The sequence below is a fragment of the Bos taurus genome, chromosome 25 (genome assembly GCF_002263795.3).
Source record: "Bos taurus isolate L1 Dominette 01449 registration number 42190680 breed Hereford chromosome 25, ARS-UCD2.0, whole genome shotgun sequence".
Lineage (NCBI taxonomy): Eukaryota > Metazoa > Chordata > Mammalia > Artiodactyla > Bovidae > Bos > Bos taurus.
In genome coordinates, this window is record NC_037352.1 from 30,137,277 (window position 1) to 30,153,268 (window position 15,992).

Here is a 15,992-nt window from a genome sequence, read left to right on the forward strand (position 1 = left end):
AGCCCAGAGCCTGGAATCTTAAGACAGCTCATATCTCAGCTCTATCACTTTTCAGCTCTTAAGTTTCATTTTCTTTATTTGTAAAATGACATATGCTTGGGAAGATAGTCCTTGAAAGGACTGATCATTGACTTTGGCTCACCAAAGGTGATAAACAGTGTAGCAGCTAAGGATACACACAGATCCCCACAATAAAATGACACATGTAAAAGTGTTTTGAATGACACAATGTTCTCTACAGCGTGAAACACTGTTTCATCTTATTACTTACCTATTATTATTGACCCTACTTTGGCCACCAGACACAGAGAGCAGACTCACTGGAAAAGACCCTGATGCTGGGAACGAGTGAGGGCAGGAGAAGAAGGGGGCGACAGGAGATGAAATGGTTGGATGGCATCATCAACTCAATCAATGGACATGAGTTTGTGCAAACACCCGGAAATGGTCAAGGACAGGGAAGCCTGGCGTGCTGCAGTCCATGGGATCACAAAGAGTTGGACATGGCTGAGCGACTGAAAAAATGGATCCTAATCTCATTTGTTTAGTCCCCCTAATAAATTGTAGTATCTTCCTTTTTTTTTTGGCCAAGAAATTAGAGAGTTGAAAAGTCATTAAGAGTCCCAAAGAAGAAAGATGAAGCCCAAGGTGAATGCTCTGGGCACCACAACCACCAGTCCCAGGGGTTCCTGCTCAGTCCTTACTTCAAATGCTCCATTTCACTGTCTCAGTAAACATGCATATAATCAACAATGAACCATGCCTGGGATTGAACAGCACTAGAGAAAGCTACTCTGCTTACTCTTCAAGTAACTGGGGGTATTATCTGACTGCAGCCATGAAACTAAAAGATGCTTACTCCTTGGAAGGAAAGTTATGACCAACCTAGATAGCATATTCAAAGCAGAGACATTACTTTGCCAACAAAGGTTCGTCTAGTCAAGGCTATGGTTTTTCCTGTGGTCATGTACGGATGTGAGAGTTGGACTGTGAAGAAGGCTGAGCGCTGAAGAATTGATGCTTTTGAACTGTGGTGTTGGAGAAGACTCTTGAGAGTCCCTTGGACTGCAAGGAGATCCAACCAGTCCATTGTGAAGGAGATCAGCTCTGGGATTTCTTTGGAAGGAATGATGCTAAAGCTGAAACTCCAGTACTTTGGCCACCTCATGCGAAGAGTTGACTCACTGGAAAAGACTCTGATGCTGGGAGGGATTGGGGGCAAGAGGAGAAGGGGATGACAGAGGATGAGATGGTTGGATGGCATCACTGACTCGATGGACGTGAGTCTGAGTGAACTCCAGGAGTTGGTGATGGACAGGGAGGCCTGGTGTGCTGTGATTCATGGGGTCGCAAAGAGTCGGACACGACTGAGCGACTGATCTGATCTGATCTGATAGCCAGTACTTCTCAACACAACTCTGAGAACCAACGGGGGAAAGCTTCAGATGTAGGCCAACTTGACCTTCCCAGTTTTAACTTTGGAGAAAAAAAAAAAAGAGGAAAAGATAATATCCATGCACTTAATTTGGGACTTCTGAAAGTATGAAGTTTGGCTAATTATGAAAGTATCCTAATACAGAGATTTTATTATCTTTATCACATCTAGATATGGCAAGGTTGCAAGGAGTGATTCCATTACCCATCATCATATGTCACCATCTAGAAGTTGCCAAAGGGGGATTAACTAAGACACTCACGCCTATATACAAACATACATGTGCATGACCACAAAGAGATGCCTACCTCTTTACTGAGGACAAACATTCTCCAACCCAAATAGAGACCAAGATAGACTCTCCTGACAACCAAAGAACAACCCAGGCTATACTCACTGACAAGCCACCAGATTAAGGATCACCAGTACTAACGCCTCTGCTTAGGACCTCCCTGACTCTTAGGTGGCTCAGGATTCATGGTACATTTCATGAGACTGAAAGCCATCGCCTCCACCTAATTCCTCCTTGGCTTTGCAACAGTCCTTTCAGCTGAGCCATAAAACCCAAGCCAATGGTTCATTCTAAGGGAAAACAGTTGATCTTTACTCTGGCAATGTAGAATCACGTATTCAATTCTGGATCTCTCCCAAAGAATTCCTTTAATAGGTCAAATGATTCTCATTGTTAACCATCGAGTCCTTGAAAGGTACTATGTCAACTAGCTTTCCACTCGCTCCCAGGCTCTCCTAAATAATTAGGGTAATTGAGGAACAAGATAAACTACCTGCTGCCTACTGACAAGTGCATGACGACAGAGTCACGTGACTCTGTCAAGTCCAAGCTGGTTCATCAGTAGGTACTTGCATAAAAAATAAGTAAGCTGGATGGGGAGGGAGATGGGAGGGAGGTTCAAAAGGGAGGGGATATATGTATACCTATAGCTGATTCATGTTGAGGCTTGACAGAAAACAACAAAATTAAAAAAAAAAAAGTGAGTTGATATGAACGACCTAATGAAAGAACCAACAAACAGGTAATGACCCTGTGCAGACATCAGGCTCATAAGTTTCCTTTAGTTTCTTGAAAGTGTCAACATGGATGTGTCCACACTATGTTTATTTCCTGTTAGGAATTTGAGAGAGGTGAAAGAATGGAGAAAAATTTTACATAATCTTCCTTATTCCTTGGCAAAGAGAAAATACTTTCATATACATTTCCCTCTGGGTCTGCTGTGTTGCTGGGGCCTAGGTAACTAACTATACAGAAAAACACGATATTCAGAGCCACACCACTGAACTCAGCCTCACATTATGGATGACAAAACTAAGGTTCAGCAACATTAGACAATTTACCCAGGGCCACACACTTGGTTGGTTAGAAATTAGAAGTCAGGTCTTCCAAGTATCCTTCTCCATTACCTGCCCACGAGAACCAGGGAATATCTAGAACCCATGCCAGTCACTATTCAGTCTAAGAAACAAGAGTTTAGCTGAAGATGACAGACCAATTTCCAATAATTTGAGTATTCATTTGATTTATATTTAATAAAGAATATGTGCATATATAAATATGCATATATATTAACCCATATATAAATCCTCTGGGGTTTTTCAGGTATATGAACAGATAGTCTACATACACATTCAGTGTGAGTGAAGCAAGTTTTGCTCTGGTACAGAAATGCAATGATATGAGGCAGAGAAGAATTTAATGAAACTCGGGATTTAAAATAATTTGCAGCAAAGATTAAATCCAAGGATCTATCAATAGGAATTTTGGAAGGACAGGAAAGAATTAAGCCAGATGGAAACACGGTGATGTTGGAAGAACCACCTAGTGTCATTTTGACCCAGACTTAATCTTGGAGGTTGAATTGATGGGCATCACTCAACAAGAGCTGCAGAAATTTTCCAAATAAAGGAGGAAATTTATAAATGACTCGGAAATATCCTATGAAAAAATAAAATTATACAAGAAATATGGAGGGCTGGGGAAGAGAGCCCAGAAAACACACCTTGGGATTGACATGAGGTGCACTCAGGTAACAGCACCAGTTTTCTGAGTTTTGTGAAGTAGTTTCATTTATCCCTTCCATTGAGAGATGAGTATCCAGGAAAGGGAATGCAAATCTAGCAAAACAATGATCATGACTAAACATTGGGGATATAAAGATGAGTACCTGAGTCCCTACTCTTCTCCTGGGCCATGACTGTGTGCTTTGCTGCTATAAAACCAGAAAGGAGGAGAAAATTCCTTTCTTTTCCTGCAAAGTAGGACAGCATCTTTAAGTTGTCTCCTGATCAGAATACATCCTATTTCAAAACCAAGGAAGGAGGTTCTACAAGTAACAATCGAGAATGCCTCCTGGGTTTCCAGAATGTTGCTGAGGGCACGGAATTTTTACCAAGTGTGAAATGTGGTCCATCAAGGGATGGGGCTTTTCCACCATAAGCACAAGCCACACATCCCATCTTTCATTTGACATCTCAGCAATTTCTCCGCCCTTACAGGGAGCCAAGTCAGGCATGTGGTTTGTGTTGAGTTAGGAACACAAGCCTTTCTAGCTGCTTTTCTTAGAAACTGCATAAGTGAATACAAAATGATCAAACACAACACGTATAGCTTGAATCTAAAAGTTAGAATGCACCAAAAAGTGTGTGTATCTTAAAGGGGGAGGAGCTGACACGGGAAATCCGGGGTTCTGCATTGGCCGCTAGCCAGTATCCCAGACGGCGGTCCTGGGTGCTGGTGAGCAAGTCCAGGGACCCAGCAACCTTGTCGAGGAGATCATTCCTGTCGTTAAAAACCCAGGGAGGGGAAACTGCGAGCAGAAGTCGTGCTAAAAGCTTCACGAGGACAGGAGAATGGTTCACACCTACGAAGACGTTGCGTGTGTGTGTGCTGCGTGCACCAGGCACTACACATCTGCAAACACGAGCGCATGGGTGCGTGGACACACACACCACCCCTGCTGCTTTCGCCTTTCTCCTGAGCTGTCAAACGTTAAGAGCATTAACCAAGAAGAAAGTAAATGCTTCTTTTGGACATTTGTTATAAGGCAGTAGTTCTCAAAACCAGTTGTATAAAAAGTACCAAGAAGCTTTCTAAAAAATATGGATGCCCCGGCCCCCGCCCCCATGGACCTCAGCAGACCCTCCCTGCTGCAATGGGCATCTGGAGACTGACAGTGTTTGGCTTGTGGGCTGGGCCACCCACTCCATCACCCTCTGCTCCCTCCAGGATGGCATGCTTGCTCTCTGCTCAGACTGTGCTGAGAGGAAAGACTGATGATTGGGGTAAGGAATTTAATAATCATTGTTTGGGGACCCTTTCAAATTTCACAACACTTCCATTCAGCCTGTGTTAGGAAGAAGTGACTGAGGGGAATAAGGCTGGGCCTCGGGTTCCAGCGGAAAAAGAAACTCACACCTTTATCCTCTGGCATGTTCTCTGGCAGACCCTGAGCTTTCGGAAGAGAAGGATTGCCTTCCTCCTTCCCCAAGTGATTCTCCCTCACTCGACTCCACAGAAAACTAATGAAAGTTGACATTTACAGAGCACAGACCAGGCATGGAGCCAGTTTAACCGGCTCGAGGTAGGAGCCATTGTTATTCCCATTTGGCAGATGAGAGGATCGAGGCTTGCCCATGGCTCCGGAGCTGTGAGGGACAGTCAGGAACAACCCCAGGCCATCAGACTTGGCGGCCCAAGCGCATGACCACTGAGTACTACCCCTTCCAACCAGCTCGTTCATGTGGCCCACAGAACACACAGGAAGCGGGTGAATGGAAGGAGAATCACTTTCCATCTCTACTTAGATTTCACAACCAAACTGGGAGTGTTTCTCAGCACAATGGGCTGCTGCCAGTAGGAGAGAAAGAGAGGAAACAAGAGAAAATACAGGCCAAACATGGGGAAATATGCCTGTTGCCTCTTTGTTCCCGTTATACCAATTCATTTCAGGTGGGGGACTGGAATAATTGCTTAATTTCGGTGATTAAGGTGCCAAGTGCTGCCTCTTTTCTCTACACTAACTGCAAAGAACAATCCCCAACCTAAGATGCAGCATTCCCAGCCTTCTCTAGTCCCCCACCCTGTTTCTACTCTTCACAGAAGTCCTCTGGGCCGCTGACATTAATGTGAAATGTATTCTCACAGCTGGTGGGGGGAGTGGGGGCGCCAAGGGATGCTGTGCTCGGTGTCCCGTCAAGCCTTCTCCACGTATGAGACTGTCTCCGGCATTTATGGAAAGCTCTGCTTTCTAGCCCTCTTCTCAGTCACTTCCACATTAATTAGTAAGGGTATCATTTTATAAATTACAGCTTCGTATCAGAGGAAAGCAGAGTTTATCTTAATTCAGTCAGCTGTGTGAAATACGGTACCCTAATTTTAGACCGCCGGCTCTGCGGATCCCTACGGAGTTAGAGAATGACAGGTCTTCCGGAGAGAAATCCCAGTGGGTCCCCTACAAGTCTCACTTTTGCCTCCGACAGCCTCCCTGGTGGGGCTGCTGAAAGGATCCCAGGACACTGAGTGGCATCTCTGCCGCCGTTAGCAATTCAGATTCAAATGCGAGTCCTCTGAAGAGCACAGGAGGCAGCCCCTGTGAGCTCTGGGGCTCCGAGCGGGCAGCAAGAGGCTCTGGCAAGGCGGAGGCTGACAGGGGCCCAGACCCTGGTGCAGAGCAGAAGCCTGGGAGGATGGTGTTAAAGTCAGTGATAAACACCAGACAGTCTCAGTGCAAAAGGGGAAGCCTTGACAGTCTTAACTACAACGGGGCCAAGCAGGCACGACGGCAATTACAGTCTCGATGGCTCCTGCCGGGCCCCCTGGAGGAATGCCGGGCGACAAGGCTGGGAGAGACAGGGGAGAGGCTGGGAATGGAGGAGCCCCTGGGGAAGGAGATGAGGACCTGTGGGGCCACTGTCGTACACAGGGAAAGTGGCTGGGGAGGCAAGGCAGGAATTCCGCCCTTTCCAAACGACTGACCACTCCCAACGGCCCTCTGTGCCCACCGTCACCCCTCCCGTGGACTTGCCCATGGACATCTCCTATTCTCCCCTTCATTGTCCCGAAATCACACCAAACTCAAGAGCCATGGGCGCTGGTTACACCTTCTCACCCATTCCCTGGGCTGACACTTCGCTGCTTCCCACACTCGGAGATGGACCCCTGAGCGGCAGAGACTCAGGGACACAGCAAACCAGTAGCTGGGGTGCTCCCAGGATGCAGGAAACACCTGGGCCCCCAGATGCCTCTGGAAACTGCAGGCAGCGCTGATAATTCTCAACAGTAATAGTTAGTGATCTTGTAGACAAGGGGTGCTAGCTACCAGCAGAGTCTGAGGTACCTGCCTGAGACACGCCCGGGCGTCTGGGACTAATGCAGTTCCAGGGGGATTCAGAAGCACAGTCAAGGTTGAGACTGCTCATCAAGACACCTTCATGGAACACAAAACTGATGCCCTGCCACCTTCTGCCACTGCTGGAGACTGGGACACTTCCTGAATTCACTCTGCCTTATAAAGCAGGAACGTGTGCTTGGCAGTGCCACCCCAAGGAAGCCTCGTCCCCTTGGAAAGGGCCACTCACTTGGAAAGTGAGATCTACTGTCACCTGGCAAAGATCTCCTGGGGCAGCCAGAAGTGCCAGACTCTCCCTGGGTCCCCAGGCCTGATAGAACGAGACTGGCCTGTGGATAGGATGTGGCCAGGATGGCTTGGGGGCCAGCGGGCTTACTTGATCACCAAACACCCACTGTTGCCCACATGCCTCAGGCACCCACTGCACACTGGCTGCCAGAGACACGGTGGGGGAATGACTTCCAAGGAGTTAGGACTCCCCAGGGGCTGGAGGAAGGAAGCGCCTACTTGTCAGCTAAACAAAAGACTAACCCACAGCCCCCTTTCCAGTGCGCACTTCCACTGTCATCCAACAGCCCATTACCATGTCACAGCACGGCGCACCCTTCCATAGGTCACTTTGTTTAAAATGACATGGATAATGCACATGTCAGCAAGCTGACAGTCCTAGCCGTCCTTCAGAGATAAAAACCTCAAGGCGAGAGCCTGTTCTTATCTGGGGGACATGCACTGGTCTATCATCCAAGTCAGGCAGAACATGATTTCTCCAGAGAGCACTTTTTTCATTTCCTGATTTTAAGGAAATCAAATAAGCACCATTTGTCTTCATCTGAATATGCTTGACCTGCTCAAATGATGATGTCTCGCATTTTATAACGGGCTGCATATGCTGAATTCAAATTAACGACAGCACAGAACAAGGGCCTTTAGATCTCTCTTGGAGGCTGGCAGCAGAGAAGGAGGGGGAAAATGCTGGGCTCCATGGAAAGATCCCACTAAATATTAACCACAGGATTCTGAGTAAAACCTGCCAGCTCGTCGGAGGTGAGAGTCGGGGAGAAGAGCTCAGGAAAGCCAGCTGGGCAGGACAGACCCAGAAACTGGGGATGAGGGGAGGATGAGTACATTCCTTTTGGTGCCAAGCAATATAGAAACCATGATATTCAGGTTAACTATTTTCGAAATGCATAGAGCGGCAATGACATTGGAAAGAAGTTTGGTCAGAGGGCTGGCACAGCTAGAAAGAGAAATGAAACAGACAGACAATCCCTTTGGCTCGGGCCGCAGAATGTACACTTTACCAGGTTGTGATCCGATCTTCTGGAAGCCCCCAAACCGAGCTCCTTGTCTTGGTCCGCGTGGAACTGGCTACATAGAGGCTGGTGGCCATCAGCCTCGGAACAGAGCGTGTACCTGCTGGAAGAAGCACCCTCCCACCTGACCATCCCCCTGGATCAGAAGAGGGCGGTTCCTACCTGACAGCCCTGGCCCACCTCTCCCCCCACCCCCATGAGGAACAGGAATAAACCATTAACGTAAACCAAAACTCATAGGAGTAAACCATTAACATTTCTATCAAGAAGGCCAATATGTACAGAAAAGCAGGAAGAAGCATATGGGTCAGTAACAGAAATGTAGGAACGACATAACAAATGCATATTAGCAGGTTTAATGTTCCAATCAAGGATAAAACCAGAAAAATCAGATGGCTATTAAAATAAACAATTTCCTCTTTTAAAATCTTCTATAAAGTGAAAAACGTAGTGTCATATATACGCTTCATTCAAGGGCGTATTTTTTGAAAGTGGGCCTCACAAATGAAAGATTTCTTTCTCATCATAGGAAATGCCACTGTGTGTGACTACAGCCCGTCTTTGCAGAAGAGACGTGCTGTCAGCATGAAGCTGGCACCCCACCTCCCAGTGTGTGAGGGAGACCCCGATGTTCACGATGCTGCCTGCTGTGCCCACAGTGGGGGGATTAGAGGGGCCTACCTTCTCTTCCTGGTCACTGTCGCTGTCACACTGAAAAGGAAGACAAGAGAATGAGCATTAGTGCAAAAATTGAGTTATGTTTTTGCTATTGCTACAGAAAAAAAAAAGCAAGGCAAGTAAAGGAAGTAGGAAACAGTGTGTCTGGGCTGGAAAAGGCCTTCAGTTCAAGTGCTGTGAAGAGAAACCAAAGCAAAGTGCGAGAAGTCCTTCTACTGAATTCATCCCATGCCCGTGCTCCGTGGCTCATCTTGCGGTCAGCTGGTCACACCAGCGAGCACCCCTCACCTCACGGCAGAGGGGATGCCCACAGAGGAGCCAATCCAGCCCCGAGACTAAGGTAAATTGAGATCATTCAATGGGAGTCAAAGCAAAATAAATTTCTTAACGGAGACATCTTTCCCTTAGCTAATGTGAATGGCGCTCTCTCTCCTGTTGCTCTTCTAGAGGAAAAGAGGCGAACCTCTGGGCACTGCACTCTCTCATGTGGACTTTGAAGGAAGCAGAACATGACAGGCAAGGCTCATCATGTGTGATCAGCCAGAGAAAACAGGGAATATTCTCTATTAAAAACATGCCAAAGACAAGAGGTCAAGGTAACAAATCAACAATATGGGCCAAACAAAAAAAAAAAAAGCTGTAGTTCAGGAAACTCACATGGTTATCTAACAGATTCCAACCATTGAGCACAGTTTCAGAAGACCAGAGAATGACAGTTAATCCAAAGCTTTGGGTTCCTCATTAGAAGTAAAGGGAAAAAAAGAACACATTCTTACTCCAAAACCAAGAATAAAGTTCTGTTATCCGATACTAGATTAGTAAGAAGAGGATGTGTTTTGTGAGAGTAAATACTCAGCATGTCAATACGTCTATTCATTCACTCAACGGACCTTGATAAGCACTGCTAAGCGGGTCAGATATTCAGTCAAGACACGGCCTGGTCCTAAGGCAGCTTTTGGTTTCACAGTAGAAGTAACATGATCAGAGATAAACCTACTCTGTGAGGATGACACATCTGTGGAGAGGAGGAGAGACAGAGTGCTGTGAGGAAAGGACCAGGTCATGGGGAGACCAGGCTGGCAACCCTTATGCTGTCTAGACCAGCACAATGCATGGGTTGAGAAAGGGCAGAGCAGAGAGCAGATGGCTTCCCTGGTGGCACAGACGGTAAAGAATCCACCTGCCATAAGGGAGACCCAGGTTCGATCCCTGGGTTGGGGAAGATCTCCTGGAGAAGGGAATGGCAACCCACTCCAGTATTCCTGCGGAGAGAATCCCAGGGACAGAGGAACCTGGCCAGCTACAGTCCTTGGGGTTGCAAAGAGAAGGACACAACTGAGCAACTAACACACAAGGCAGATGGCACAGCGACTGTGAAGGTGGAACCGACAGGACTAGATGACACGTGGGTGTGGAAGCAAGAGGGACAAGTCTGGGATGATGCCAAGGATTTTTAGAGTGGCCTCCTGGATAAGGCAGTTGATGCAGCTACGACCAGAAACGGGAAATAAATTTGCTTATAGAGCAGCCGCTGCTGGCTACACACCCATAGCCATTCGCAGTCTCCCTTCTCCCACGTCTGTACCAGCTCCTGACATTTCAAGACCGAAAAAGTCAGATAGTCTCCATTTCCCAACTTCCCTTGCAGCTAAGGGTAGATGTAAGACCCAGTTTTGATGGGACTTGAGGAAATGCCTGCTTAAGGTTCTGGAAAACCCTTTCCTCTTCACAAAAAGGAGAGAAGCAGAAGCACTGCTTCTTTCCCCTGAACATCACTGCATGAGGATGCAACGTCCAGATCTGGGCAGCCATTTTGCAAACATGAGGCCAAGAGCTGAAGTACAAAAACTAGGGAAGAAAGAGCTTGACACAACTGAGACATGGGAACCACCTTCAGAGCAGCCAGGCTTTGGAGTTTGTTGTTCATATAAGTTAACAGTAAATTAACATTGCTTAAACCACCAGTAGAGAGTTTTCAATTGAAAGTAACAAAGCGAAAGCGAAAGCGAAGTCACTCAGTCGTGTCCGACTCTTCGCGACCCCATGGACTGCAGCCTACCAGGCTCCTCCGCTCATGGGATTTTCCAGGCAGGAGTACTGGAGTGGGTTGCCACTGCCTTCTCCGAAAGTAACAAAACCGCCATCCAAATGCGGACATCTACTAAGACTCAGTTTGGGGAGTAAACTGTCTGCACAACACGCATTTAGGTGTTCCCATGGGAACCTCATGGCCTGTAACATCACTGCTCCTCAATGCCACAGGGTTATCAGAGGTTTGGTGACAGTGCTTTAACCACTGCCTTCTCAGCCAAGCTCCCAACCTCAGATTGTGTAAACTGACTTTCTTCTGCCTGAGGGGCGACTGCTCTGTTACAATAAGTCAAACCAGCTGAGAAAGAAAATGGGTGGGATGAAGACCTCGAAGGCCTCCAACAGCAGACGACGAGGGACAATAGCTCTCCTGATTGTGTGGTTTCTCCACTGCCTTCAATGAAACCTTCCTTGAGGTTCCGAAGTTCCCGGCACATTTTCAAGAGTGACAGAGCACGATTCGGGAGGGATGTGGAAGACAGAAGAGGGTTTTGCCAGGCAGGCTCGTCTTCCCAGATGTTCACAGCCCGCCTTGTGAGGTAATCAGCGGCAGCTGAAGGCGGGGGCAGAGCATCTGCCCACACCCCCCAAGGACTGGCTTGCAGGGGGCAGAAGAGCAGGGACGATGGTGGGGGAAAGAACCGCCGCTGTCCACACCCCCTCCCCCCACCTGAACAGCAGTGTGTCCCTGGGAATGGTTATTCCTATCAAAGTGTTAAGCTTCCTGCTTTCCAACAGTCCAGTTCTAATTTCAAGGTCCACTTAATTCTGCATCAAGTAATTACTGATATACCCAGAAGCACCTTGTCTCCAGAGTTAAGCATATGGTGAAGAACTGAGACCTACTGGTATCCATTATGGAAGCAGCACGGATGCCAAGCCGATTAAAAATGCTCAGGCTCCCCACACAACATGCCGGGTGAGTGACAGCCCCTCGACAAGGCCAGTCGCAGAGTCTGCCAAAACAGTCTGTGCTGCGCTGGGGCCCACATGGTGCGCTGAGAAAACAGTTCCATTTCTGGTATTAAATTCCCATACTGACCCGAGGACTTTGCCGTGAGCTCAGCAGGAGCGCACCATCCAATTTACAGCTCCGCTCTCTGGAGCCTGGAGTGCCAGCCCCTGGCAGAGACGAATGATGGTCAACCCCTCCAGCTCATAAATTATGCAAAGGCAATAAATGCACTCAGCAAACAGCGCCGAACGTTTGCCTAGCCTGGCTTCTAACACACTCTGTAAAAAGCCAGAAGCTCGACACATACAAGAGGTCTATTCCACTCATAAAGGGGGTTTGTTGACAACCCCAGACGGAAAGCGAGCCACAGTCCTAAGGAGTCTTTCTGCTTCACTGGCAGCGGTTTATGGGCCTGCTTTATGAAAAAGGGAGGCTGTTTTATGGAGTCGGTGTGGGTAGAATTCATGGTCTCAAATTCACATTTAATACACTGTAAGGCTTTCACACCCTAAGTTCAATACGGTGTGGATTTCTGGCCAAATGATTCTTGGTCCTGAAAGGTTAAAAGAAGAAGTGTCTGCTCCCCACTCCCTAGATACCCACTCCAATTTATAAGAGTTCACACGGAGCCACCTCCTGAGTCAGGTTTATGTTCTGCATGGGGCTGGGAAATGGAAAAGGCATGTCAGATACAGAAATGCGGTCCCGGCTGATTTGACCATTTTAAGTATTTTGACACCAAGGTCCTATATTGGTTTATTAGCAAACAGGTTGCATGCTAACAACCAGCTCGAGGTGACAGAGTACTCGCCATGACTGGATTTCAAAGCCCTTTGTGAACAGCTGAAAATCCTTTCCTCCATTTTAAAAGCCAGACAGGGAAGAATTCTTGGCCACTCAGCCTTCAGACAAAGACATGACCCCGACCCACCACAGACAAGAGACGGAAACAGGAGGCATGAAATCTAAGCCACATGCCTTGAATGCAGGATTAGCAAGTGACCAGTTCCTAACCTGGGTACCTGTGCTCATTCCAACCCATCACACCCAACTGCCTCTTCAGCTCTTCTTCCTCAAGTCAGACCAAACCTTTGGAGGCACCATCTTTCTTTCCCAGACAAGTCTTACCTCTTAAACCCAGAAAATAACCAACCAATCCCCACCCCACTATTCTCTCTTTTTGAAAATTAATACATATGTATTAAAATACATGTTCAAAAATCACCCACCAGGGACTTCCCTGGTGGTCCAGTGACTAAGACTCCGTACTCCCAATGCAGGAGACCCAGATTTGATCCCTGGTCAGGGAACTAAATCCCACTTGTCACAACTAAGAGTTCACATGTGTCAAATAAGACTCAGTACAGTCATAATGAAATAAGTATTAAAAAAAAAAAGAAACCATAGTTTACCATCCACAGACAAACACTATTAACACATTTGTATAATGTGGCTCAGCTGGTAAAGAATCTGCCTGCAATGCAGGAGACCTGGGTTTGATCCCTGGGTTGGGAAGATCTGTTGGAGAAAGGAAAGGCTACCCACTCCAGTATTCTGGCCTGGAGAATTCCATGGACTGTATAGTCCATGGGGTTGCAAAGAGTAGGACACGACTGAGCGACTTTCACTTCACTTCACATAATTCATTCCAGCCTTTCCTTCATTCTCTTCATCCTTTACCCACAGATCTTAAGAAATGAAAACAAAGGTTACTATTTGGTAACCTGCTTTGTTTTCACCAAATATGTACAATATTTTAGTTTTAGTTCAGTTCAGTTTAGTCGCTCAGTCATGTCCGACTCTTTGCGACTCCATGAATCACAGCACGCCAGGCCTCCCTGTCCATCACCAACTCCCAGAGTTCACTGAGACTCACGTCCATCGAGTCAGTGATGCCATCCAGCCATCTCATCCTCTGTCATCCCCTTCTCCTCCTGCCCCCAATCCCTCCCAGCATCAGAGTCTTTTCCAATGAGTCAACTCTTCGCATGAGGTGGCCAAAGTACTGGAGTTTCAGCTTTAGCATCATTCCTTCCAAAGAAATCCCAGGGCTGATCTCCTTCAGAATGGACTGGTTGGATCTCCTTGCAGTCCAAGGGACTCTCAAGAGTCTTCTCCAACACCACAGTTCAAAAGCATCAACTCTTCGGCACTCAGCTTTCTTCACAGTCCAACTCTCACATCCATACATGACCACTGGGAAAACCATAGCCTTGACTAGACGGACCTTTGTTGGCAAAGTAATGTCTCCGCTTTTGAATATGTTATCTAGGTTGGTCATAACTTTCCTTCCAAGGAGTAAGCGTCTTTTAATTTCATGGCTGCAGTCACCATCTGCAGTGATTTTGGAGCCCCCGAAAATAAAGTCTGACACTGTTTCCACTGTTTCCCCATCTATTTTCCATGAAGTGAAGGGACCAGATGCCATGATCTTCGTTTCCTGAATGTTGAGCTTTAAGCCAACTTTTTCACTCTCTACTTTCACTTTCATCAAGAGGCTTTTGAGTTTCTCTTCACTTTCTGCCATAAGGGCGGTGTCATCTGCATATCTGAGGTTATTGATATTTCTCCCAGCAATCTTGATTCCAGCTTGTGCTTCTTCCAGTCCAGCATTCTCATGATGTACTCTGCATATAAGTTAAATAAGCAGGGTGACAATATACAGCCTTGACGTACTCCTTTTCCTATTTGGAACCAGTCTGTTGTTCCATGTCCAGTTCTAACTGTTGCTTCCTGACCTGCATATAGGTTTCTCAAGAGGCAGGTCAGGTGGTCTGGTATTCCCATCTCCTTCAGAATTTTCCACAGTTTATTGTGATCCACACAGTCAAAGGCTTTGGCATAATCAATAAAGCAAAAATAGATGTTTTTCTGCTTTTTTATTTTAATGAGTACAGGCTCCTTGGTCCATGGAATTCTCCTGGCAGGACTCCTGGAGTGGGTTGTCATTTTCTTCTCCAAGAGATCTTCCCAACCCAGGAATCGAACCCAGGTCTCCGCATTGCAGGCAGATTCTTTATCATCTAAGCCACTAGGAAAGCCCTTAGTCACGAGGAAGCCCACTTTTCTACTTTAAACTTTTCACTTTTGTTTTCACCCAATATATCCGATATTTTAGTGTAGTGGGTAAAATTTGCCAGTAACATCATATTTTTTTAAAAGGCTGCACTGTAATCCACTGTATGGATTGTAAATAATCTAGTAAAAAAAATCCCCTAGTGCTGGAAATTTGGACTGTTTCCACTGAACATGCTGGAATTTCTGCCCTGTACACATCCACCAATATTGTGCTTTCCTTGTATCTGCTCAGGGCCCGTCCTTTTCTACATACTCATTCATGTCACTGTCTCCCTAGAGCTGCGTGTGCAGGTCTATCATTTCTATATGATCTCCCGGGGAGTCCTTAAAGAAGCCCTCAGCTCCAGCTAACGTGTATACTGAGACTGAAAAACTCTCCATGCCTACCATCTGCCAGCTGTGTAACTTTGGGAAAGTTATCTAAACTCTCTGCATCTCAGTTTACTTCTCTGTAAAATGTGGGTAATAATGGCATTTCCCTCCTAGGAAGGTGAGAATAAAATGAATTGATACATGTAAACAACTCAGACATAGTACAGTAGACAATTAACATTAACTGTTGCTGACTTATGTTTCGTTTGCTCCACCCTCCTCCTGAAGCCCTAGAAACACCTCATCTCAAGTATCCATCAAAATCCAGACTCACCATCTTCTGCTCAGCCCGCACCTGCCCCCTCCCAGGCTGTTCTCGGTGATGACATCACCACGCAATCACTCAACTGCCGGAGTGAAGAGTCTTGTCATCATCCTTGACTCCAATCTTGAGCAGATCTATCTTCCTCTCTCACCCCGCATCATCGATTCTGTTTTCTAAGTCCTCTCCATCTTCACGGCCATGGCCGCCGCTTTCCTTCAGGCTTTTATTTTATCATTACAAGAGGCTAATGACGGCTTTCCAAGGCCCAAGGTCTCTTTTGTTTCTGATCCAAGTCTTTACTGAACAGAGTGGATTTCCTAAATTCCAATTTGCTCATGACACTTCCCATGGCCTAGAGGGCAATGAAAATGCTACACGGCTTCCCGGCTCTTCCACTGCCCTCTGCTCCTCCAACTCAGTGCTTCTCGGGCTTTCTGTGGAA

The 15,992-nt window shown here is 46.8% G+C and overlaps 1 protein-coding gene across 9 annotated transcripts in view; it reads right to left on the reverse strand.

Moving 5' to 3' along the window:
- Positions 1-15,992, reverse strand: part of AUTS2 (activator of transcription and developmental regulator AUTS2) — a 1,215,681-nt gene that overhangs the window by 355,028 nt on the left and 844,661 nt on the right. For all 9 annotated transcript variants that reach the window (XM_059881699.1, XM_024985248.2, XM_059881698.1 and 6 more), the window contains one exon: positions 8,793-8,822. In XM_059881699.1, coding sequence (XP_059737682.1) covers positions 8,793-8,822 — 30 coding nt within the window. The remainder of the gene's footprint in view (positions 1-8,792; positions 8,823-15,992) is intronic.